The sequence below is a fragment of the Ambystoma mexicanum genome, chromosome 10 (assembly GCF_040938575.1).
Source record: "Ambystoma mexicanum isolate Mex_15411 chromosome 10, UKY_AmexF1_1, whole genome shotgun sequence".
NCBI classification, from domain to species: Eukaryota; Metazoa; Chordata; class Amphibia; order Caudata; family Ambystomatidae; genus Ambystoma; species Ambystoma mexicanum.
This window is the reverse complement of record NC_090932.1, coordinates 917,852,959-917,879,723: the sequence shown is the minus strand read 5'-3', so window position 1 is coordinate 917,879,723 and position 26,765 is coordinate 917,852,959. Positions and strand designations below refer to the sequence as shown.

The 26,765-nt window shown below is 46.2% G+C and overlaps 1 protein-coding gene across 4 annotated transcripts in view; it reads left to right on the top strand.

Annotated features, from left to right (window-relative positions):
* The window catches only part of TTC14 (tetratricopeptide repeat domain 14), a 252,101-nt gene that overhangs the window by 183,529 nt on the left and 41,807 nt on the right, over positions 1–26,765 (top strand). For 2 of the 4 annotated variants that reach the window (XM_069618672.1, XM_069618670.1), the window contains one exon: positions 24,225–24,334. The exons of the other annotated variants lie outside the window; for them this stretch is intronic. In XM_069618672.1, coding sequence (XP_069474773.1) covers positions 24,225–24,334 — 110 coding nt within the window. The remainder of the gene's footprint in view (positions 1–24,224; positions 24,335–26,765) is intronic. 4 annotated transcript variants of the gene reach the window in all.

Genomic DNA, 26,765 nt, shown 5'->3' with positions numbered 1-26,765 from the left:
ATGAGATCTTACCTGAATGATGTTGTTCGTATCTTTTCATGTGTCAATGTGGCAGACTAGATAAAAAGCCTCTGATGATGATGTTAAGGATTTTACTACGTTTTTTTTTTTTTTTAGTACTTATGTATGAATGAGGTTTAAATTAGGAAGCTGAATGTTAGTATGTCTGCATTCCTTCTTCATCAGTCTGGTCACAGATATGACAATAAAGCAAAGGTTGAACCAGTGGAACGGGATGACTCGTAAATAATTCAATACATTATACATTTTAATCAATAAACATTTAACATAATCAATGTATGTATGGTAAAACAATTAAAAACAATTAATGAATTCCATCAATATATCTTTCATATCAACAATCATTCACAGTCCCATACTAACTCATTTTTACATTCCTATATAAAACCAATCAAAATCAATTTGACTTCTAGAACAATGTGTATTGATGATGTTTACACACAGTTTCCTTCAATTTTAACATTTGTTAATGACCCAGTCCATAGTATAAGTTGTCATATTTTTATCTGGTTTTTAAGTTTTTCCAGATAGCTCGACAGGTACTTAAATGGATCCATAAGAGATTTGTTCTTTAAGTCTGACTGTAATTACATAAAACAGCCAACGGATATTCCGCGGAGCATGGTTTGCTAGGCACTGATGACGGTTGGTGCGTCATACATTGATTATGTTAAATGTTTATTGATTAAAATGTATAATGTACTGAATTATTTACGTGTCATCCTGTTCCACTGGTTCAACCTTTGTTTTTATTGTCATGTACTTTACCTGAAGGACCAGGGACTAAATCGCAGGTATACCCCTTTATTTATAACTTGCGGTCACAGATATGACATTAAGAAAATTAAAGGAAATGGAACCCTTTCTCTGGGTATCATATTCAATGATTAGCATGGTAAGCCTAATGCACTGCTGTAGTGCCAGCCCTATCCAAGAACTTATATTGCATATGGACAGTCTCGCTGCTCGTATCCAATCCTAAAACTGGTTAAGAATTGACTTTTCCCAGGATTTTCATGAGAGCATTTCACAAGGATATGGACATGCAGTTATTGGAACAACTGTTTGTTTAAAAAATAATTCCTTGTCCTTTTGAAGGGTGAGAAATCGGTTAGCAAAGCAGAATCCAGCAGTGCAACAGCCCAGGTCGCCTGAACTCTTCACTGGATCTATACAAATATTGCAGAGACCCTTACTTGATTTCTGCTTGACCATTGCTTCCCATTTGCATCTGGTCAAGGGCTCTCGGCCAATCAGGTGGCTGGAACAACGGGCGAGAATACACAATCCCGCCCGCTGTCCCAGCCACCGGAGGCCCTTCCCAAGGTGGCACTTTTCTTTCTTCCTTTTTTCATTGCGGGGAGGCAACAGAGGTTCTCCCTGTTGCCTCCCAACTCCCCCCACTTACCTGCGGGATTGGAGCATTGCGCTCTGGTCCCAGAGCTCCTCCCGTATGGCTTCTGCCATAGTCATAGAAAATGGACTTGGTTGCTTTTCCATATGGCGGCGGGCATCTTTTTACATTAAAAAAAAACAAATCATCTGGAGATTGTTAGGCAAGATTGTATGCAGTAACCCTGTGGGAGACTACACCAGCCTTGTCCTCTTGGTATTAGGTAACCCACCTATTGGTATAGGTCTGTACTACCAAAGTTGGTAGGACTGAGCAGCCAGACTTATCTCAAGAGGGATAAATGTGAGATGTAGAGCTGTAGAATCGAAATCCCCACATACAAGTATCCAAATAACACTTGCACTCAAGATTTTCTAGTAAAACAATTATTTATTTAACGGCCAGTTTTAAATAAACCTTTAAAAAGGGCAATGTGCAACAATAAAAATACACTTCATAACACATTCTCAGAATCAAGATAAGCAAGTAGATACTCTTTAAAAATGCTTCAGACACACTTCCTACACCCTGGGGTGACTTCAATTACTAGGACAGTATTGACATTTATATATCACTTTTTGCACTTCGTAAAATTCTGAGGTTGTGAAAAGGTTAAGGGAAGGGAAAAAGGTTAACAGGTTCTCAGAGCATGTGAGCTTTTTTCAATCTCCCAATGAAGTCTAGATTAGATCTTTCCCAGCAATACAAGGTAAACTTATGCACCACTTATGAGAGACAGTTAAACTCAAGGTCAATGGGGTCAGAAGAGTCTGCAGGGAGCCAGGACAGCCAAAATCAATTTGAACAATGTCTGTGGAGCTGAGGCACTTCTTTAGATAGCACAACATTCTTGCACAATGTTAGAGAGTTTGTAGACATTACTGTTGGGCCACAAGCTGTTAGGCTTGTGAGGGTCAGAGCTGAGATCAACTCTGCAAAAAGCAGCTACTGCAAATCTCAAGTGAGAGGATGCAAGCTACAGACAAACGAGGTAAGCACACCTTGGTTGGCACTGCATTTTAGGTTTGAAGAAGAGGATCCAGCTGGCTTCTGTTCTGGTTGCAGTCTTGCAGATCCTGGGTTCCTGGGCCTCAATCTTGGGGACAAGAGGGAAGACGTCAGGAGGACTCCTGCACTGCCGTTCGAAGGTCGGTGGCGGCTACAGGCTCTTTTCAGATCAGTGGCACTTTGCGGTTTCAGCTACCGGCAAATGTCCCAGGCTTCTGTAGTCCAGCACTCTGGTGAGGTTGACTCGGGCTTGGGTCGTCCTGCTTCAGGAGGGTCCTCAGGATCTTCCTGGAGCTCTGGTCCAGCTTAAAGACAATGCACTAGAATACTGATTTCTCCAGCATGGGGTCTGGCATTGATTCACATGCTCATGAATATTCCCCGTCGTCAGGCTGGGAATCCTCGGTAAAGAAAAAATCAGTATCAGTTTCTGATCTGTCTTTCTTAGTAGTAACCAATCACTGATCTCTGGGTCATACTGCCCCCAGCCAATGACTGCCCTCTCCCTAAGCCCCTCCCCTGGCAGCCATCCTCAGATTTTTACCGCACGTTCAAGTGTTGGGAGTCCTCAATGCTATGGGTCTCGAGCTTTTACTGGGTTTCATGCTTTTTCAAAGAGATTTTCTCATTTTTCGGTTAAATCGAGCCTCCAGCTCCACCGTTTCTACTTCTGATCAACAGGGACCCGTTTTGGAATTTTCTACGCCCCTCAAGGGTGAAGTTTTCATCGAGTTACGCTTCTTAGAGGATTCCAGAAGATCTGAGGCCTACCATGGACACGGCCCAGGACAAGGGAAGTTCGACGCCCGGATCCAAGCTGTTCAGGAACTGCCCTGGATGCGGGTTGCAGAATGTTTTCAAGGAGGACGAGCATTCTAGATGTCTCTACTGCCTTCATGAGGACAAGACGCACGTGGAGAAGGACTGTGTGTTCTGCAAGAACCTATCGGAACGGACCATGAGGGATTGTCATTCCCGCCTCGCCAGCTGGCTGGAGAAGGGCCCAGCAGGTGAGAAGAAGAAAAGGTCAAAGCGGTCTTCTAAGTCCTGTGAGGGCGTCCCGGCGATGGGGGCCCAACAGAAGGCTAAGCACTGCGAGTCCGGGAGCGCCGAACGGTCGGGCTCGCCGGCTGCCAGGTAGGGCGCGCCTTCCCCAGAACCATCAACCACAAGCCAACGCACTGGTTCGGGGAAGAAGGAATCCGAGACCCCGGGTAAGCATCTGGAGAGGCCTCAGTCGGTCTCGAAGGATACAGCCGAGGGGGAGCGAAGCGGTGACCCTCCCCCCAAGGTGAAGGCCTCAAGCGTGCCCAAGGTGGTGAAGGCCTTGATTCACCCAGCTAAGGCCTCTATCGAGGGAGTCGCGGCTGCCCTGTCGAAGCCTGGGGAGGCTACACCAGTGGAGGCGACCTCGGGGCCCAGAGTTTCCCTGCAACCGCGAAGGGAATCCTCTTTCCAGCCCATCGACAAGACCCCGGTGGAAAAAGAGGGGGAGGGGTGCGGTGGCCGTTACAGACACAGATTCAGCCTTGGAGGAGGAGCTGGTGGAAGCCGTGAAGAGCCTCGAGAGGTTCGAGAAGGTACGATCCCACGGGAGAGATCTCGAAGAGGTGGTCGAAGAAGGCGACGGTGGCGCCGACGAGTCCCCAGTGGAGGGGTGGCCATCCCTCCCGTCGCAGCCATTGCCCGAGCCTCAGGACAACTCGGCGGCCATTTTGGTGGCAATCCAAACCTTATGCACGGAGATAAGGACGAGATTACCACCAACCCCGACGGACGATCCAGAACCGGGCCCGTCGGGAAGCCCACCGAGCAAACAGAGGAGAGTTCCCCCCCCCTCCGCCCCTGCCCTTCATGCCCTCACGTCCCGTGGAGCCTTCATCCCCCTCTCCGGATCCCAGGGATGACACGGCGACGGATACGACGGGGACGGATGACGACGACGGTGGCGACGACGGGACGGACCTTCCATCATCACCCCCTCGGGCTTCGCCCGCCCGACGAAATTGGCTCCTTTCGTGCATTGATCGCCAGGGCATCCGAGCTCTGCCCCGAGGAACAGAAGGTTTCCTCTATCAACGGCGAGAGACCAAGAGGAAGACGATCCTCACGGTACCGTTACTCGACGATATTTGGGACGAGGGACTTGCGGTCCTGAAGAACCCGTCCACAACGCCTGCCAAGAGGGACCGGTACGAGAAGAAGTACCGGGTCCCCGACGCCGCCCCCTTGTGCCTCAGGGCTCAGCCGATGCCGGATTCGGTCGTCTCAGCGGCGGCCGAGAAGAAGGCGGCGGGGGCGACAGCTTCAACCTCTACTTCCCCACCTGACGGCGAGGGAAAGAAATTGGATGCCATGGAGCGACAGGGTCATCTCGTCGGCGGCAACGACAATTAAGGCGGCCAACGCCTTAGCGATTGTGGCCCGTTACGACAGGGAGCTATGGTACAAGATAGCTCCCCCACTGGACTTCATACCAGACGACAAGAGGGCAGAGGCCCTGGAGATTCTGCAGGAAGGCGAGGTGACATCGGACCACGCCATAACGGTGGCAACGGACATTGCCGACACCGGGTTTCGCCAGTTAGGCAACAGTGTTTGCCTTTGACGAAGAGGCTGGCTCAAGGCGACAGACTTCCTTCAGGACATGCAGACCAGGGTGTTGGACATGCCGTTTGACGGCAACAACCTGCTTGGGAAAACGGTGGATGAGTCACTGCAGGCCATCAAGGCCGACAGACGGCCCGAGCCTTGGGAGTCCTTCAGCAACGACGGCCCTTTCGGAGCGCCAGAGGCAGACAGGGGGCCTCCAAGGGATCAGGCGGTGGCTCCTCTACGTACCACCAGGCGGCCCGCTCCTCGTCCCAGGAGGCCTACAGAGGTCGCGGCAAGCAAGGAGGATCTCGTTGTCGTCACCAAGGAGGCCAAGGCCGCCTCCAAGCAAGATTGAACCGGCCGTAGCGTCGGGCCCCCACCGAAGCACCCTGGTGGGAGGCCGGCTGGCGAAGTTCCTCAGCGTGTGGGAGTCCATCTCCACCGATCGTTGGGTGCTGGATGCCCTGGCCCACGGGCACACCCTCAAATTCCAGAAGAAGTGTCCCCGCATTCCTCCCGTGGCCTAGAAGGAAAATCACGTCCCTCAACTGCTGTTGGAGGTAAAGACGATGCTCAAGAAAGGTGCCATCAAGCTCGTCCCCAAGAGGCTCCGGAGTATACTCAAGGTACTTCCTCGTCAGAAAGAAGACAGGCGGTTGGCGCCCCATCCTGGACCTACGTCGGTTGAACAAATACATCAAGGCACAGAAGTTCAGGATGGTCACCCTCCAGCACGTGCTGGGACAGCTGGAGGAGGGTGGCCGCCTGTCATTGTTGGATTTGGAGGATGCTTACTTCCACAGCCCCATCCTAAAAGGACACCGAAAGTTCCTCAGATTTGTAGTTCAAGGACGCCACTACCAATTCAGAGCTCTGCCATTCGGATTGAAGTCGGCACCCAGGGTGTACACCAAGTGTCTAGCACCAGTGGCGGCGCGGCTGCACCTGCAGGGGATTCACGTCTACCCCTACCTGGACGACTGGCTCATCCGTGCCGCTTACTCACGGAGCTGGGTTTCTCCATCAACTACCCGAAATCCCATTTGGTTCCGTCGCAGGTGGCACTGTTTCTGGGAGCGAAGCTCGATACAGTGGAGCAATTGACGTCTCCGTCGGAGGAAAGGACGAAGGCCATCTTAGGCAAGGTGCAGCGCCTGCTAGCCACAGATGTGGCCAGGGTGAGATCCATCAAGTCCCTGCTCAGAATGATATCCTCATGCATCTACCTAGTGCGCCTGTGCAGACTATTGATTGCGTCCTCTACAGGAGTTCCTCGACGCCCGCTGGATGCAAGCGGCGGGCAGCTTTGAAGACACAATCCCGCTCAACGAGGTTTTCCGTCCGGCGATTCAGTGGTGGGGCACCCATGCGCACCTCACGGCGGGCACAGACTTTCAGACCCTGGCACATCAGGAAACGGTGGCGATGGACGCCTCCCTGGAGGGATGGGGCACGCACACTGGAGATCTCCACGCAAGAGGCCTTTGGCTCCCAGAGGAGAGGTCTCTCCACATCATCAACATCTTGGAGCTCCGAGCTGTGTTCTGGGCGCTCAAGTCATTCCTCCCGTCCTTCAAGGGCAAGGTCATGAGGATCTTCACCGACAACACCACCACGATGTTTTACATCCCGAAGCAGGGAGGCACCAGATCCCCAGCCCTATCCAAGGAAGCCCAGGATCTGTGGCACTGGGCCGTCGCCCAGGGGATGTTTCTGGTTCCCTTCCATCCGGCAGGAGTAAAGAACACCATTGCCGACTCACTCAGCAGTGAGCTACACTCGTGCCATGAGTGGGAACTAAGCCAGAATCAAGTGGATCGCTCTTCCGATGATGGGGCACACCCCAGATCGACCTGTTCGCGACAGTGATGAACTCTAAGTGCCAGAGGTTCGCCAGCAGGTTTCCCCAGCCGAGGAGCATGGGCGATGCTTTCTCGTTCCCCTGGGATGGCCTGTTCCTATATGCGTTTCCTCCGTTGCTGCTGCTGCTGCTTCGACTCATCAGCCAGCTCAAGAGGTCCCGGTGCAGGATGATCCTCATCGCACCGGCGTGGCCGAGACAGATCTGGTTCCCGGACCTTCTGGACCTCTCAGCGTCCCCACCAGTCAAGCTGTCGACGGACGCAGATTCTCTCCAGAGAAGTAGGCGCCATTCTTCATCACGACCCGGAGTCGCTGAACATGCAGGACTGCCTCCTGCAGCACTAGAGTTTGGGGGGTACGATATTCCGGCTGACTGCAGAGAGGTTCTTGCAAAGGCCAGGGCGTCCTCAACTCTTAAGTGCTACGTACATAAGTGGAAGAGGTTCTCTGTCTGGTGCCACGCACAGAAGATCGACCCTCTACGGATTACGGCGCCTTAAGTGCTACCATACCTTCTGTCACTGGCCAAGGCTGGACTCGCTCACGCTTCCATCAATATACATCTGGCAGCGATTTCCCGATGCACCAGGACTACAGGACGGCAGTCCTTGTGGTCTCATCGACTGTTGAAGGAATTTATGAAGGGACTGTTCCGATCGTCCCACCGGTGAAGGCTCCAGCCCCAGCGTGGGAGCTCAACGTGGTGCTGCCAGGCTCATGGGGCCGCCATTCAAGCCTTTGCGTTCGGCTCTGTTGATGTTCCTGTCGTGGAAGACGGCGTTCCTTGTGGCCATCACCTCTGCACGATCCGTGGGAGAGATTCAGGCCCTATCCTGCAAACCCCCATACTACTTTTCACAATACGAGGGTGGTGCTGAGGACGCACCCCTCCTTCATGCCCAAGGTGCCGTCGGACTTCCATCTTAACGAGCCCTTGGTGTTACCAGTTTTCTTCCCGTCGCCTTCGTCGCCGGCCGAGAGGACTTTGCACTCGCTGGATGTAGCTAGAGCACTGAAGTTCTACGTGGACCGAACGAAGAATTTTCGGAAGACATCACAGCTGTTTGTGAACTTTGGACCTGTGAACCAAGGGAAGGCTCTCTCGAAGGTTTCCATTTCCAGATGGCTCTCCGGCTGCATCATGCACTGTCATCGGTTGGCTAACCGACCGTTGCCCGGTCGTGCGAGAGCCTATTCGACCAGAGCGATCGCTGCTACTACGGCGTTCTTGTCTGGTGTGCCCCTGCTGGACATCTGCTGGGCTGCTACGTGGAGGTCTACGCACACCTTCATGAGATTCTACTGCGTCGACCGGGATTCCTGGGAGGAGTCCAGAGTCGGCCAAGCAGTGCTGCGCAACCTGTTCGCCTGAAGGTGGGCCTGGTGAGGAGGTAAGAGTTGCTTGATGTTGAGCCTTTTGCCACCTCCCGTGGTTGTGCATGTGTACTTCTATGTATTCTTATATTCATGAGCATGTGAATCCATGCCAGACCCCATGCTGGAGAAGGAACAAGTTACTTACCTGTAACTGTTGTTCTCCAGCATTGGTCTGACATGGATTCACATGCAAACCCTCCCTCCTTCCCCTCTGCGGCTCTTCACTTGGTCATAATGCCACTTTACGTGCTACCAAATCTGAGGATGGCTGCCAGAGGAGGGGCTTAGGGAGAGGGCAGTCATTGGCTGGGGGCAGTATGACCCAGAGATCAGTGATTGATTGGTTACTACTAAGAAAGACAGATCAGAAACGAAACTGATACTGATTTTTTCTTTACCAAGGATTCCCAGCCTGACGACGGGGAATATTCATGAGCATGTGAATCCATGCCAGACCCATGCTGGAGAACAACAGTTACAGGTAAGTAACTTGTTCCTTCTCGACCCCTGGCACTCGGTACCAGCAGCAGCAAAGACGTACAGCCAGTTGGGGAAAGTCCTCCAGCAAAGTTAGTTTGGGGTTAATTGGTCCCATCAACCCAAGGGAAGAAGTTGTCTGTTCCGGGGCTTCCCTAGTCTATTCGGAGATGGAGCTTCAGCACTGCAGCAGGGCTTCACTGGGTTGTTCAAAGGTCCAGGAGGGTGCAGCAAGCTTCTCTTTCAGTTTCCTTCGTCTGATGTTTTATCCAGTGGTCCACTCTGCCTTCAGTGCAAAAAACCTCGCTTTTTATGCAGGTTTCTCCCATTCATACACAGCCTAGCTGTCACTCGCACAGCAGGGTGGCTGTCATGAAAGGACAGCCAGCCAGCCAATCAGCACTGGGTGCATTCAGGTAACAAAGGAGACTAAGGACAGGGAGTTTCGGGCACCTCCCTCGCTTCCTGCCCTTCCAAACACAATGGAGCCAGAGCCGGCTTTCAGTTTTGAAGCCCGCCGAATGCAAAACAAACAAAAGGGTTAAACCTGGTTTGGCGCACAGAGTAAAACCCAAGAAAGACCCCCACAAGCAAGAAACAGCAAAAAAGACGACCGGGCCATTTTGACAAAATGGGCACCCATGGGTGCACTACTGCAGCTGAGGGTCCAGCCTGCAGTAGAAATGCACAGTGGTAGGAAGATTAAACCACTGCCACCAGCCAATACAAGTCGTGAGGGTAACATAAAAATGTTACATGAGTAAGTAGGAAAAGGGGGCTACTAAGTAACCCCCCAGCACTTGCACATAAAATGGGATGTACTGGACCTACATAGGAAAAATAGGTAAGTAAAGTCAATTTCACTTTACTACTCTTGGGAACAGTAGTTCACCCAAGAGAAGGTATTTAAACCTTATGAGAAATCCAAGGTACTTCTCTTTGACACTGCACTGAAGGTGCTGTGTGTCACCATACAAATGTAGATGCCTATGGAGTTTGTCAGACTCCAAAAACAGATCAAAAACACTTGAGAGAGTGAGAAAAAGGTCTCTCACTCAGGAAAAAAATCAAAAGTCCTAAAGTCCAGCAAAAGAGCTGGGGGTCTCTAAGGTTGAAGGGAATTAGCACAGAAATAAGATTTCTCCCTAACAGAGATCAGCCACGCTTGCAGTGCGGATCTCCGGATGAAAAATTGTGAAAGCCATTTGCACCCTGCAGTGCGAATGGCTTTCATGCCCTTGCTGTTGGGCAGACATGGCCTTTAACGGCCCACATCTTGAGGTGCCTGTTGGGTAAGATTTTCATATCAATGATAAATCTTCCTAACGTGTCAACCCCAGAACATTTTGCTTTGACTAGGTAACTATTTGACCTTGTCCCTAGGTGAAAGGGAATCTTTTTTTTCCCCGATCACTTAGTCTTTTACTCTTTTTATGGGTGACCTTTTTATATCTCTCCATAGTGTATGGTTGAAGTTGGTTATCTACAGCCTTTGGGCTTAGGCTGCGTTGCCCCTCTGTGCTCCCTTGTTAATTCCTCTTTCATGATGTTGGGGAGAATTCTCAGAAATGTGCTAATTCCTCTCTACCTTAGAGACCTCAGCAGCTTTGCTGGATTTTAGGACTTTTAATTTTTAACCTGGAGAGGAAGACCCTTTTTCCCATTCTCATGTATTTTTCTGTGATTTGGAATCTGTGTTTCGTTTGGTAGTGGAGTCTGACCAACTCCACAGGCATCATCTTTTTACATTGTGGCACACAGCACCTTCAGTGCAGTGGCAAAGGAAAGTCTTGCAGATTTCCCAACGGTTTAAATACCTTCTCTTCGATAAAGTACTGTTTCCAAGAGAAGTAAAGTGAAATTGACTTTACTTACATTTGTAACTTTCTAGACCCAGCACACACTATTGACACACTATTGTACAATAGGGTGCTGGAGGGGTTACTCAGTATCCCTTGTCTAGTTGCCCATGTAACATGTTTTATGTTAGCCTTTGTACAATTAATGGCTGGTGGCAGTGGTTTACTTTTTACTACTATGGAGTGTTTTTGCCGCGGGCTGCATTCACAGATGCAGTAAAGCACCCCTGGATGCCATTTTTGTCAAAATGGCACTGGTCTTCTTTTTTCTCCGTTTCTTGTTGGAAAGGTCCTTCTTGAGATTTACTCTGTGCGCCAAACCAGGTTTGTTCCCTTTGTTCGTTTTGTCTTTGGTGGTATTCACGAGGGAAACCCTACTCTGGCTCCAGTATGTCTGTCAGGAAGTGAGGAAGGTGCCCAAAACTTCCTTTGCTTAATCCCCCGGTTACAGGAATGCACCCAAAGGTGATTGGCCGGCTGGCTGTCCGGCAAGGACAGCCACCCAGCTGTGTGTTTGACAGCTAGGCTGGAATGAATGGGAGAAACCTGCATAAAAGGCGAGGCTTTTTGGCTTGGAAGGCAGTCGACCACTGGCTGAAGGAATCCGAAGAAATTGGAAGAGACGCCTGCTGCAAATCCTGGACCGTTGGTTTTTCCAGTGAAGGGCTGCTGCTGTGGTGAAGCTCCAAATTTGCCTCGACTAGAGAAGCCCTGCAAGGACGACTCCTCCCCTTGAGTTGGTGGGACCAATCAACTCCAAAGTAAACTCGTATCCTCTCAGAGCTGGTTGTACTTCCTTGCTGCTGCAGGAACCGAAGTGCCAGGGAGAGGAACACCAGATTGTAGTGCATCACTTTTAAGTCGGACCCGAGCTGCTGGAAGATCCGCCGGACTCCCATTAAGCAGGACTGACCAAGCCTGAGCCACCTCAAGAGTGCTGGACCCCAGATGAAAGGAATGTCCAGTGGTATCAGAGAGTCCACAGTGGTGCCATTTGCTGAGACGCGAGGAGCTGAAACCAGGTGCCACTGAATAGAAGTTTGTCTTTTTCTGTCGCTGACCGTGCCGTTGTGTTGTAGGAGTCCCCAGAAGTCCTCCCTCTTGTCCCCACGACTGAGGTTCAGGAACAACATGATCTACAGAGCTGTACAGGAACAAAAGCCAGCTGCAACCATTTCTTCTAACCAAAGGTACCGTAAAATCTAAGAACTTACCTCTTGGTGTGGTAGCCTTACTTGATCTCAGTGGAGACTTGTTTTGGTTGCCTCTGTAGAGCTCACAGCTGCTTTACCTCACAAGCCTAACCAGCTTGTGGCCCTACATTGATTCAACTTTTTCTACAAAGACTTATAAAACATTGTGCAATACTTTTCACCTACAAGGAGTGCTTCAGCTCACCTAGACCTTTGCCCAATTGACATTGGCTGGCCTGGCTCCCTGCATAACTCTTCTGTCCTCCGACAGTGTGTTTTACCTTTCTTCCAGGAAGGGATTAACTTACTTTGCATTGGGGGTTCAAAAGTACTTACCTGCTTCAGAATATTTGTGTGATTTCTTGTTTTATTCCATAACCCTTTTCTTTGACATGAGTAACAGTATTGCTCTAAATGCAACAGTGATATTTTAATGTCCACAGTGTCCTAGCTATTTAAGTCACCTGAGGGTGTAGGAAGCGTCTGTATTCCATCCCAAATGGGTATTTGCTGATTTAGAGAAACTAAGAATGTGTATTTTGGAGTGTATTTGTGTGTTACTATTATATTGCCACTTCTGAAGAAGGCTTATTCAAACTGACTGTTAAATGAATTAATAATTGTGTAATCAAGAAACCAGCCTCGATAATGCACATAAGGGCCACCATTTTTCTAAAATGGTAGTCTTTCTTTTTTCACCATTTCTTGTGTGTTTGCTGTTTCGTCGGCGGTGGGAATCCTGTGGATTCCCCGCCCAACAGCAAAAGTGTCTGGAAAGGCAGGAAGCGAGGGAGGAGTCCAAAACTATGCAGCCCTTTGTTTTCCACCTTGCCTGAAAGGGAACAACTTCCAGTGGGGGGGGGGGGGGGGGGGGCTGGCTGTCCTGATTGGACAGCCAGACCTCTCTTTTCTGTAAAATGCGGGAAAGAGAATGCACAGATTGTGCTGTAGTTCCTGATAAAAACTCAGAACCTAGAAGCTGCTGCCAAGTCGACCACTGGAGCTGAAAATGAAGAGGAAGTTGAAGAAATGAAGGGTGTTGCGATTCCCAGCGACCAGCGAGCCTGCTGTGTAACCAAAGCCTGCTGTTACCCTTCCTTCCACTTGACCTGGGAATACCGATACGGATGACCCCGACCTAGAGCCTGGTGAGAACCACTAGACTCAAGACCTGCATTTTGAGCCATCCCACGTGTGCTGCGACCTTGCAGGGCTGCAATACTGCAGTATCCTGGGACCTCGAGCCGTTGTGCGGTGCACTGACTTCTGAATCTTGCTGAAACTTTGTGGGCATCCTGCTGGACCTCCAGCGACGTGAATAGAGTCCAAAAAGTCCCGTCATCAGAGTGCTGGACCTTGCAAACTGTTGGGTAAGAATTGGTGCAGTCAAACTGTGTGAGACTACCCAAGACTTTGGTATTGGGTAACCCAAGAGGGCTAAATGTGAGATGTAGAGCTGTACAAATGAAATATGTCAATATAAGTAAGCAAGTAACATTTACAATCAAGATTTCAGTTGCAAATAATTATTTATTTAGCATCCGTTTTAAATAAGTATTCTTTAAAAATGCAATTGTTTGTAACGGTTCAAGTAAACTTTGGAAAACACTTTTCAGAATCAATAAAGCTGGTGAATATTCTTTGGATATGCTCAATACAGTTCTCCTACACCCTGAAGTGACTTCAATTACAAGAATATATTTGCATTTATATATTACACCAATATACTTTGTAGAGTGAGTTGCAGAACAGAAGGGTTAAGGAAAATAAAAATGTTAGAACAATTTCTTAAAGTGAGGACGACTGATTCCTCCAATTCAATCTAGATAAGCCTTTCCCAGCAGGAACTATAGTCAACAAGCTACAACCTATATAGGGACAATGCAATGCCAAAGTCAATGGATTTAGAAGAGTGCCTTTAGGAAGCCAGGACAGCCAAAGTCATTTGGACAAAGTCTCTAGTTCTGATGCACTTTTTGCATAAGTCTTTCACGAAGTCAGATTGTTCAAAAGGAAATCACTGAAGACGCACAAGCTGTTAAGCCTGTGTTAGGGAGAATTCTCAGAAATGTGCGAATTCTCTTCTACCTTAGAGACCCCGAGCTCTTTTCCTGGACTTTAGAACTTTTAATTTTTAGCCTGGAGGGAGTGAGACCTTTTTTCCACTCATGTATTTTTCTATAATTAAAACAGTGTTTCTTTTGGTTTTTGGAGTCTGACAAACTCCATAGGCATCATCTGTTTACATTGTGACAAACAGCACCTTCAGTACATTGGCACAGGGAAGTCTTTCAGATTTCCTAAAGGTTTAGATACCTTCTCTTGGTTAAACTACTGTTTCCAAGAGCAGTGAAGTGAAATTGACTTTACTTACATTTGTAATTTTCTAGACCCAGCGCGCACTATCTTACAATAGGGTGCTGGAGGGGTTACTTAGTATCCCCTTTGTCTAGATTCTCATGTACTCTTAACATGCACCACACTCAGAATTCTGAACTCTAGCTTGCGCCGCATCTCGATAGAAATGTTACTCTTAACATGCACACACTTAGAATTCTGAACTCTAGCTTGCATCGCATCCAGATAGAAATGTTATTCTTAACATGCACCACACTTCTGAACTCTAGCTTGCGTTGCATCTAGATAGAAATGTGATGGTTAGCATGTAACACACTTGTATGGAATCCTTAACTTAAGCTTGCATCGCATCTAGATAAAAATTGTGAATGTCAGCATGTACCGCACCTAGATGGAATCCCATAACTGCAAGGACAGCAATGCCAACTAACCAACCAACTAACAATTTCATCCCTCTGCATACACCTCTCAAACTCTAACCAAACACAACCACAAGCCTAAAACGCAGCAATCCGCACAAACTTCACAACAATGCAACAACAAAACAAACCACACATAGACTTGCACAACAGCACATGGCGACTACTGACTGTAAAACACCCCAAGCCCAGTCAACGGACCCTCCGGGCTGAGGCTGCCAACAGCACATCACTGCTCTCTTGCACTTTTCCAGCTTATTTCCACTAACCCACCCCCTCTTCTCCCCTTTTCAGAGCCGCCACAGCGCCAGGGGACCACTTCGGTGGTGATAGTGCGCCGTACAAATGTCCATTAACATGTAACATTTTTATGTTAGCCTTTCTACAATTAATGGCTGGTGGCAGTGGTTTACTTTTTACTACTATTGAGTTCTGCCACGGGCTACAATTGCAGCTGCAGTAAAGCACCCATGGGTGCTGATTTTGACAAAATGGCCCTGGTCGTCTTTTTTCGCCTCCTCCTTGAAATTTACTTTGCGCACCAAACCAGGTTTAGTCCCTTTGTTCGTTTTATCTTTGGCGGGATTCACCAGTGAAGCCCGCCTCTGGCTCCAGCGTGTCCGGCAGGGCAAGAAGCGAGGGAGATGCCGGAAACTCCCAGTGCTTAGTCTCCTTGGTTACAGGAATGCGCCCAAAGGTGATTGGCTGGCTGGCTGGCTGTCCTTGGAGAACAGCAACCCTGCTGGGTGAGTGACCGCTAGGCTGCAAATGAATGGGAGAAACCTGCATAAAAGGTGAGGTCTTTTAGACAGAAAGCAGTCGCCACTGGACGAAGGAATCCAAGGAAGAACTTGGAAGAGACGCTTGCTACAACTCCTGGACCGTTGGTTTGCCTGGTGAAGCCCTGTTGCATTGCTGAAGCTCCGAATTCGCCTTGACTAGAGAAGCCCCCAAAGGATGACCTTCTTTCCTTGGGTTGGTGGGACCAATCGACCCCAAGACAAACTCATCTGGAAATCCTCGGAGCTGGCTGTACTTCATTTCTGCTGCAGGAACCAGTTGCCAGGGAGAGGAACACCAGAATCGAGTGCATCATTTTTAAGTTGGACCCGAGCTCCAAGAAGATCCTACCGACTCTTTTGAAACAGGACTAACCAAGCCTGAGAGTGCTAGACCCCAGATGTGAGGAAAGCCCATAAGGTATCTGAGAACCGCAGTGGTATTCGTGAGAAGCTGAAACCGCAAAGTGCCACTGACCTGAAGTTTGCCCTTTGCTGCCACCGACCTTCGAAGCGTAGTGCATGGGTCCACAGAAGTCCTCCCTTTTGTCCCCACGACTGAGGCACAGGAACAACTGGGTCTGCAGGACCGACAACAGGAACATAAGCCAGCTGGAACCAATTTCTTCAGACCTAAGGTACTGTGAACTAAGGGGTACTTAACTCTTGTTGTATAGCCTTGCTAGCACTCAATTGATAGTTGCCTTGGTTGCCTTTTGCAGAGTTGCTTGCAGCTTTTCCCTTCACAAGCCTTCCCGCTTATGGTCCAACAGTGATTTCATTTTCTACAAAGATCTCTATAACGTTGTGCAATACTTTTTACTTATCTTCAAGAAGAACTCCAGCCCCCCTAGACTTTGCTCAGTTGACATTGGCTGTCCTGGCTCCCTGAAAACTCTTCCAACCTCTGACTTTGTGTTTTGAGTATCCCTCCAAAAAGGCATAGATTCTTTACTTGTATTGCTGGGAAAAGGTTAATCGACATTGCATTTGGGGGGTTCAAAAGTGCTTACCTGCTTAAGAGTATTTGTTAACCATTGTTTTATTCCCTAACCCTTTCCTTTTGACACCAAACTCAGTATTGCTCTAAATGTACCAATGATATATCAATGACCACAGTGTCCTAGTTATTTAAGTCACCTCAGGGTTAAGGAAGTGTCTGTGTGCCATCCCAAATAGGTATCTACTGATTTATTGAAACGGAGTGTGTATTTTTTAAGTATATTTTAAGTGTTATATAATAATAATAATTTAGCATTTATATAGCGCTACGAACCCTCAGGCATCTGAGCGCTGCTTATTATTACCCTCGGTGTGTGGTCCTCATTTATCGAGCTCGGATTGGCCCTCACGGGATTCAAACCTGCGTCGGCCGGCTCTGCACAGATGTCAAAGCGAGCGCTCTACTTGCTGTGCTATCTGACCAGCTCATAATTGCTCCCTTCAAAGGAAGGCTTATTCAAACTGACTGTTAAATTAATAAATAATTGCTTAATGAAGAAACCTTGAGTGTAAGTCTTTATTTGGATACTTGTCACTGTGAAACTCTGTTACAACACTACAGCTCATATTGACCCCTCTGCTGATAAGCCTGGCTGCTCCGTCACTGTACCAACTTTTGTAGTACATGCTTATACCAAAGGTTGGGTTAACTATTTCCAAGAGGACAAGACTGGTGCAGTCTCCCACAGGGTACTGCATACAATCTTGCCTAACAGCCTGTGCAAGGGAAGTTGAAATCCACTCAAAGTTAAGCAATTGCAAATCTCAAGTGAGACAGCCCGACGTACGGCAAGAAGGTAACTATCCCCAAGCCCAAACAGTATCTCTGGTTAGAAGAAAAGTGGTCCAGCTGGATTCCGTCTTGCTACAGCCAAGCAGACCATGGTTCCTAAGCCTCAGTCGTGAGGACAAGAGGGAGGATGTTTGGAGAGCTTCTGCAGCAGTACTCTGGAAGGTAGTTGGCAGCTATGGGCTCTCTTCAATTCAGCGGCACTTCGCGCTTCACAAACAGCACTGATGCAGAACAAATCTCTGGTTGAACTTTCCTTGCTCCCTCTGTGTACTGGACTCTGGTGAGGAGACTCTGAATCAGGATTTCCTACTTCTCGAGTGTCCTTAAGATGCTCTTGGAGCTCTTGGCCAGATTGGTTCCACGGCAGACGTTTCACTCACTTATGGACACTCGACCCCTGGCATTGGGCTTTTGCAGCAGTTTAGAGGCACGGCAAGTCAAGGATTGCGCCAAAGTAGAGTTCCTCTCTGGGTTAGTTGGTCCCACTAACCCAAGGGGAGAAGTCGTTCCGTAAGAGCTTCTCTGTCGAGGTGAAAAAGGAGGTCAGCTATGTGGTGCATTTAAAGGCCCCAAACAGAAGTCCCTTTGACATGAATAGCAAGATTTTAAACACTGAAACAAAAACGGCTTGGTATTTGTTTGTTCTTCAATTAAAGTTAAAGAGCATTGTGGAAAAGCAGCCCACCTGTCATTACCAATGGACAAACAGCATTTTAATTTACAAAAGGAGGAATCCAAGATCCCTGTCACACGGCAAACAGGATTTTTAAACATTGAAAACAAAAACGGCCTGCACATGTGTGTGCGAATCAACGGTTTGAAAAAATGAAACTGACAGAAATAGCACTACTCACAGAAAATTGTCAAGAAAACAAAACATGATGTGTGGGTTGACAAAGAGCAATGTATATCATGTTTCACCCACAAAGCTCCAGTGACATTTGAAGAGCCACTTTGTCTTCATGGAAAAAATGTCGGCACAAAGCGCAGACCCTGTTGCTGGCTGAGGGCAAAACATCACAAGGAAACCTCCCACTCTGAGTCTGGATGTTACATCTCCCATCTAATGACCAACCGCAATACAATTCCTGCTGAAGGTGTCGGAAGCCCAGTGTTCTTCAGACTTGCTGGCTCTGGAGGCAGTTATTGCAGGACAAGTTCCCCTTGGCTGGATCACGACTAAAATATGTGAAGACTGGGGTCTGCAACTTCAAAGAGCAAACTACCAACTTCAGAAAGACTCATAACAAACCTCTGGTAACAGACTGGTCCTGGGAGACAAATGGCTGTGCTGGATGAAGTAGATTTCCCATTTGCTGAACATACAGATGTACAATTAATTTAAACTGACTCTTATAACTTAGGCCTTTTTCTCAGCCATCATAAGGCGGGTGAATTTCAACTATTTACCTTTTTTTAAAAAAAAATGTAATTTCCAGGCGATTTTGGGGATATAAAAGGCATCTACCTGTGACTCTGGGAACTGTAATGGCCAGTTAGACTAGGTTTCTGGCAGATCTGAACATGTTCCAAATGTGAGAGTTGGTGAGCGGGTGGAGAATTAAATTGGGGATGTGCTTAATAACTTACATATTCATAACTGTTGTGCTTTTTATGAAAACAGAAATGTGCCACATGGACCTGTTACATCGTACGGATTTGGTGGTCAGCTTATCTAATTCTCCATGATTAGCTACATCAGAATGTTTAGTATGGTAGTTGCTAGCAAAATTATGAAGATACAGAACTAGTTTTTGCCAAAAAATTTGAAAGGAGATCAAAGGGGTGATTGCCATATGGTGCTCCAGACCCCTAAACCAATCCTGACTTGGAGGCTGGGGTAGAGAGGAGAGAGAATAGTAACTGTCCAATCCTAGTGGCAGGGATTATTGCAGGGTACTTCCCCAAGATTGTACAATTGGTGGCGTCATCGCTGCTATATAAGGGGGACTGCACTAGGACGGGGACAGACAGGAAAAGGAGAAAGGCAGGAGGACAGAGAGAAGAGGGAGACCATCAGAAAGGCTGCTGAAACTTACCATCTGACAGCTGTAAGGAGACACCAGAGGAGATTGCTGAGCGTGCATCTGGATGGAGCGTCAATCTCTAGGAAGCCCTCAAAGCTGACTGTGTCCTATGGTGGAGAGTGGGAGGCCATCTTTGAGAGTGGAGTGACCAGACCCCGGCCCTATCTTTCCAGAGTGTCCTGGGATGCAGCTGGCTTTCCTGAACCTTAAACAGATGCTTGCTATGTAAGTAGAACTGAGCCCTGGGAAACCAAAAGATGGGGGAGTCTGCTTGCCTTAAAGTCTTTCCCTTTATGTTGGGTGGGGAGGGGGGCAAAACTATGTAGATCCTTAGCCTATGTAACCAAAAATATAAGTAATTCCCCCATTTGGCAGAACACTACGGGGTGAATTTTGTTAAAATTGGAAACTAACAAAGCTCGCTTCCCAGTGTCTGCTGAAAACTATAGTCTATAAATTAATTGGGTAATCCTTGTTGTCCCACTGACCCCGACACCAGCCTTTCAGTAAGGTGGGTCGGAAATCCAAAATTCCCGAAAGCATTCCAATTTTTCTGTCTGACTTCCCAACCTAGACCAAAGCAAGGGGGGGTCTGAAAGATAAAGCGATAAATCACCCTGTGTTTATTTTAAATCAAAAGTGTGGGCAGAATTATAATTGCCATATGTATTTTTACCAATCTTGAAATCTTACTGCTAGACTTTTAAGCCTACAGGAGAATTAAAATAGCACAACAGTACATAAATGCTTTCGTTATTGATCAGTGTAATTATTTTGTGAAGGGAATTTTACAGTAAGTGAATAATTGTGATTGTGTTTTTTTAACTCACTTTTGTGATTTATTTATGCTGAGAGAAGTTGATTGTGTTGTGCCACGGATAAAGTGTTTTTTGTGTGCTAATTTCAATTAATTTTAATTGAAATAAATACCAATATATTTCATGTACACCAGCCTGGTTCTTGGCTCATTGTTAGCTCAGGGGATAGGGATGCAAGGGGTATGATATGTGTCTGAGATAGGGCTAAAAAAAGAATCTGTTAAACAGTTGCATAACCACGTGAGTGGGGAGGGAAGGGATCACCCTGTGTTGAGGGTGGCTTATCAATAAACCATTACACACCGCAGCAGGGCTTCACTGGGCAACTGAAGGTCCGGGAGGTTGCAGCAGCCTTCTCTTCACGGTTTCTTAATCAGATGTTTCTTCCAGTGGTCGACTCTCCTGTAGTCCCACAAACCTCGCCTTTTAAGCAAGATTTCCTATTCATGCACAGCCTAGGCTGTCAATCACACTGCAGGGTGGCTTTCCTTTTAGGACAGCCAGCTGGCCAATCAAGACTGGTTTCATTCAGGCACACCTAGAGACAGACAGATGAGTTTCGGCACCCCCCCTCCCCCTCACATCCGGTCCTTCCAGACATGCTGGAGCCAAGGCGGGCTTCAGGGCTGAAGCCCACCAAAGGGACAACACACAAAGGATTCAAATCTGTCTCAATGCACAGAGTAAAAGCCAAGAAAGACCCTCACAAACAGAAAAGGCCAAAAAAAGAACGCTCGGCCATTTTGACAAAAAAGATACCCATGGGTGCTGTACTGCAGCTGAGGGTTCAGCCTGCGGTAGAAGAGCACAATGATAGGAAAAAGTAAATCACTGCCACCAGCCATTTAAAGTAGTGAAGGTAACAAAAAATGTTACAGGAAAAAGTAGGATAACACTTCCCATAAAATGGTGTGGGTTCCATGTAATAATGTCGCCACAAAAATCTCGCCAGGCAAAAATATCGCCGAAAAATGGACGTTTTTTTTGGCGACATTATTGCATGGAACATGCGAGGGACACCCCCGCAACCCCCAAACTTTTTTTAATTCTTTTTTTTTTTTTTTTGCCCGTCCCCATATATATGGTCACCCAAATAATATCGCCATGACATTTTCCCGGCGATATTATTTACGGAGACCATATTTATGGCGATATTATTACCTGATACCATGGTGTGCGCTGGACCTACAAAGGGAAAAGGTAAGTAAGATACATTTCATCTTACTATTCTTGGGAACTGTAGTTCACCCAGGAAAAGGTATTTAAACCTTAAGAGAAATCCAAAGGACTTCTCAGTGACACTGCACTGACGGTGCTGTGTGTCACTATACAAAAAGCAGATCCCTGTGGAGTTTATCAGACTCCAAAAATAGTGAAAGACCAAAATCGGATCTGGGAAAAACACATGAGAGAGTGAGAAAAAGGTCCCACTCAAGCAGGCGTTAAAATTAAAAAGTCCTAACTCCAGTAAAAGAGCTGGTGGCCTCTAAGGTGGGAGGATTTTAGCACAGAAATGAAAGTTCTCACCAACACAAACAACGAGAAAGCAACCAGCAATATTCTGTCTTCTGTGCTTCTGAAAAAGGCGCCAAATCCACAGAGCTGCATCCAGCCACAAGGAAAATATTGCCTGGAGCCTTCTTCCATGATCCCTGCTGCAAAAGTCCTTCCAAAAGTCTTCCGTCTTTTACACAAAAGAATCCTTCGACCAGGTTTTTGGCTGCATAATCTGAAATCTTACTGCTACAACACTTCTTTTGTGCTAATGTTCTGTGTTCACTGGGGTATTTGATTTTATTTTATTTATAAAGCGCAAAAAACCAGGCCCAGGGGCAACCTGGCGCATACTCTTAAACATGTTACAAAAGCAGTAGTTACAGTAAGTTACAAAAATATATAGCATATATACAGGTACATGCTCTTAAACATGTTACAAAAAGCAGTAGTTACAGTAAGTTACAAAAATATACAGCATATATGCATGTACCGTAGGGTACCATTAACAGTGTATAATACAGGGACACTTTATTTACTTATCTTCATTCTCTTGTTATTCCTGTGTGTCCTTGGGTGCTACTGTGATTGGGAGGTCTGTCGTCCAATTCACCCAGGCCCAGTGCTGGAATCCTCCTAGGGTGTCTTCACTGAAGTCTCTGGACCCTAACTAACTTTCAAAGTGAACTACTTGTTTGCCCAGTCTCCCTTAGGTACTCTGACTTTGCCTGCAACTGAGCCCTCTCCCAACCTGCCTACTGCTGGCCCCTAGACCACTAGAGAACTTATGTACTAGAATTGGGAAGGCTAGATAATTTAAAGGGTCTGCCTTGAAAAGGAGAACAAGTGTTGAAAGTGTACTTACGTGTAAAAGAGTTAGTTGGTAACTTTAAACTCTGAGTGAATAGTTACAAAAAATTATTACTTACCTTAGATATGGTCTGCCATTCTGAAAAGTATATATAGGGTTTGCTTACCTCGAATAAGTTGTGTGCCTTCTTAAATAAATATTCACAAAGTCTTACTTTCCTTAGAAACTGTCTTGCCATTCTAACAGAAAGTAGATAGGTTAACTTACATGTGAATTGGCCTCCCCTCTTCCCAAAAGTAATGCTGTTGGTTTCACTTTATTATTCCCGTTAGGGACACTCCTACAATTATCCTAATTGGGACTTGCTTCCCCTGACTTGCTGTTAGCCTGTCCAGAATAAGTCTGCCTATGTCTTACTTACCTTGTAGGTTGTTGGTAGCTCCTTACAAAAGTATATAGGTTTTACTTAGCTTGAGTATAACTGTGTTATCCCTAAATAAGTTAGTTATTGCTTCTCTTCATCTGTGAACTGAAAAACAACTGTAATTAAACATTTCACCCAAAGATCAAACTCTCCTAGAATAACTGTTATCCTGAATCAGAATTATAGGTTTATACTGTTCCTGGTATAAGTGTTCCACTGTTCCACTGTTCTGAAAAGTATATTGTCCAGTTGAATTACTGTGATTGCTTGCCGAGCGTCAAGGTACAACTGTTATGTTCTACTACCCGTGTATTGCTGTAAGTAATCCAAAAGTAACTCTTGTTTTTGACTTCCCTAGAACTACTGTTAGGTGTTCCAAATAAGGTTATATGCTTTGGCCTGTGCACCTTCAAGCATAGTTTTGTTTTTATAATTGTGGTTATATATAATGTGATAGTACTTCTGATGATTCAGTCCTATTCCATGTATTTGTATGTTCCAGACAATGCCATTTCCTCTTTCATATGTGAATGGTGGTATATTGGCATAATCAACCTTTTATGAGGCGTTGCATGTTCTGTAGTCAGTTTTTCTTTTTACTTATAAACTTCTGTACTGCTTTCCTTTGGTTTTAGCCAACTCTTTTTAGTGCATGCTCGGCCACAGCGCACTTATTTTGTTTTGCATTTACGAACAGACTCATTTGTGATAGGCTCGAGTAGCAGTATAGTAAATATGCAGGTTTAGCTAAATGACATTGGGATAGGGGAATCCTAATTTTTATGCATAACCTATGAGTGGTATTAAATATAATTCCTGACTACACTTCCAAAGAAGCACTTTTCAATCTTGATTAGGTTTGTTACATTTTATTGACATGATTAACTTTGTCTATGCGTTTCCTGTAATACTGATGATATATTTTTCTTGTGTGTATTTTCTTTGAACTGGACTGGTGCTCCTGTGACCGTGTTGCTGCTCATCACGAACTGGACCATATTTAACATTTTCACCATGAACTGCAATTCAAATGGCAATGTGGTCTGGTAAACGACTGGTTTGTATCTTAATCCCATATTCACTAACAAATTCCTTGCAACTGGGATTACCACCTACGGCGTGTTTTCATGAACTAACGTCCTATTTATTTTTTCTGATGGTGTTTTTTGTTTTCCTGTAACGCTACTGTTATATAATTTCCTGCATTTGCTTTTGTCCGGTAAATGCTAATCTGCTTTGTGAACCATTAAACTGTGCATGTGTTCTGTGGTGCTGGACACGGTTCACAATGTAATCGGTTGTCTTTTTTGTTGGAACACAAATTGTACAATGGTGCTCATCCTGTTCTGCCGCATTGCCTCACAATCCTATTCGTTGGTTATTCATTTTTGAATGGAATCTGTCTTGGGCATTTTGGGGTTTGGGATTGGGATTGGGTGCTTCGGGCTCGCGTATGATGTATTTAAACTATCACCTAATAATGATGTTGTTGTGATCACTGGGTTTGAAAAAGAAATCTTTGGAGATAAAAGAGAAAGAATCTGAAAAAGAAGAGAAGTCAAAAGAGAGGAAAATAGAGACAAGCGCTGAAAAATTGCGTAAGCTCTTAAAAGAAGAAAAAAGGTAAACTGTGCTATCTTTATGGTTTAATTGAATCCTTCAATGTTGAGCAATCCGACAACAAGGTATAATGAAAGTGAAATCTTGTAATACCTTGAAGTCACTAAAAGAGTAGTATAGTTGTATGTTGTCATTCCTAATTTACGGAGGTCTCCACGCAATTTCTGAATGCTCCATGAGTCCACCAACATCATGAGAGACCATAAAGTGCAGCTGTAAAATTTTAAACCGGACATGCAGAGGCAGGCTGTCATCACACTTGCTCACAGCACAGGTTTATACCATCATATACAGCGCACATTCTGTGTAGTTTAGGGAGACATTTCATTTCTGTGCCAATTCCCTTTAACCTTAAAGACCCCAGCTCTTTTGCTGGACTTGAGGCTTTTTAATTTCAACTCCTCAGTGAGTGGGACTTTTTCTCACTCATGTGTTTTTTCTGACTAGGATTTTTGTGTTTCTTACTGTTTAATGGAGTCTGATAACCTCAATAGGCATCTGGTTTTTGCATTGCGACACACAGCACCTTCTGTGCAGTGCCTCTGAGAAGTCCTTTGGACTTCTCTTAATGTTTAACTACATTCTTTTGGGAGAACTACTGTTCTCAAGAATAGTTAGATGGCCCCTGTCTTAATTACCTTTTCTTTTGTGAGTCCAGTACACACCACCTTATGTGGAGTGCTGGGGGGTGACATAGTAACTCCTTTATCCCACTCCTCATGTAACATTTTGTTACATTAACTTGCGTGAATGGCTGGTGGCAGTGGTTTCTTTTTTACTACCTTATGCCATATATCTGCAGGCTGAATTCTTTTTTGTCAGTTTCTTCTGGGCTTTGAATCAGGTTTGAATCCTTTGTGTATTTTGCCTTTGGTGGGCTTCAGCCCTGAATCCCGCCTAGGCCGCAATGTGTCTGGAAAGGCAGGAAGTGAGGAAGGGTCCCAAAACCTCCCTTTGCTTTGTCTTTAGGTGTGCCTGAGTGAAACCAGTTCTGATTGGCCGGCTGGCTGTCTTGGAGTACAGCCACCCTGCTGGGTGATTTTGAATTAATGGGAACTTGCTTAAAAGAAGAGTTCCTGGACCGTCAAGTGCCCGGTGAAGCCCTACAGCTGTGATGACTCGGTTTTTGTTTCGACTGTGAAGGCCGGCGCGGGACTACTTCCTACCTTGGGCTGCTGGGAACAACTAGCATTAAGACGAGATTCATTTTGGCGCAACACCCGACTTGCTGCGACTTACCAAGGCTGCAGAATCCCAATACCTGGGGACCCCTGACCATCATTGAGTGCATTGTCTTCTGAATTGTGAATCCGGCCAAAACTTCAAGGACATCCAGAGGACCCTACAGAAGCAGGAAATCGTCATCCAGAGTCCCCCTTGCCATAGTCCAGTATCGAGGGATCCAGTAGCTTCTAACCAGACCTATTCATTCTTCTTTGGCGCTGAGATAAAGGCGCCAAAACCACAAAGAGCTGCTGAATCAAGGAGAATCAATTGCTGCTGAATCTCTCTCTCTCTTTCTCTCTCTCTCTCTGCCTCTCTCTCTGCCTCTCTCTCTGCCTCTCCCTCTCCCTAAGGACCAGGAACAAGGGTCTGCTACAGGAAGGCATACAGCTGGAACTCATTGTTCATTTCACAGGTACTGTGGGGTTTGGGGTACATGTTTGTCATTTGTGGTGCTTCTTACCTTGGAGTGCTATTTTACCCTCTTTAGAGTTGACCTCATCTCCACTTGCACTGGCCTTTCAGCTTGTGCTTCTTCAAGGTGACTCCTCTTTTGTTGCTGTGATTTTCTATTTGAACTATTGACTTTGCTAAAACATTTTCTAAGAAGAGCGCAGCAGAACGTTTAACTAGTCTATTGACTTTGGCTGGCCTGGCTCCCTAAATGACCCCTTCTGAACCTATTGGCTTTGGCAGTGCTTGTTCCCTTTTAATTGTTGAACACTATTATTGCTGGGAAAAAAGACTGCCTACATCCCTCTGGGAGAATCAAACTGTTTTTCGAAGTACAAAGTATGTTCTGATAGAACTATAAACTTTCTCTCCTTATAACTCAATATTGCAACAGTGGTAAAAAATAAGTTTTATTACTGACCTTAAATGATGTCACTCTATGTGCTGGAAGATGTTTAACATATGAAAAGTACTTGCCTGCCTTTTTGCTTCTGTTACAAATTGAATCCTAACTTTTGGGATTAATGTTGCTATCAGTTGCTGCTTTTTAAAAATACTTTAAATATCTTTGTTTATATATTAAAAAAACATTTATAATCTGACTAAGTGTTTACTTGGATACCTGTTTTTACTGATTTCATTCTACTGCTCACATTACCCCTCTTAGGTAAGCCTGGCTGCTCAGTCGCACAACAAACTTGTGTAGTACAGGCCTATATTAAAAGGTGGGTTACCTAATATCAAGAGATGAGCATTG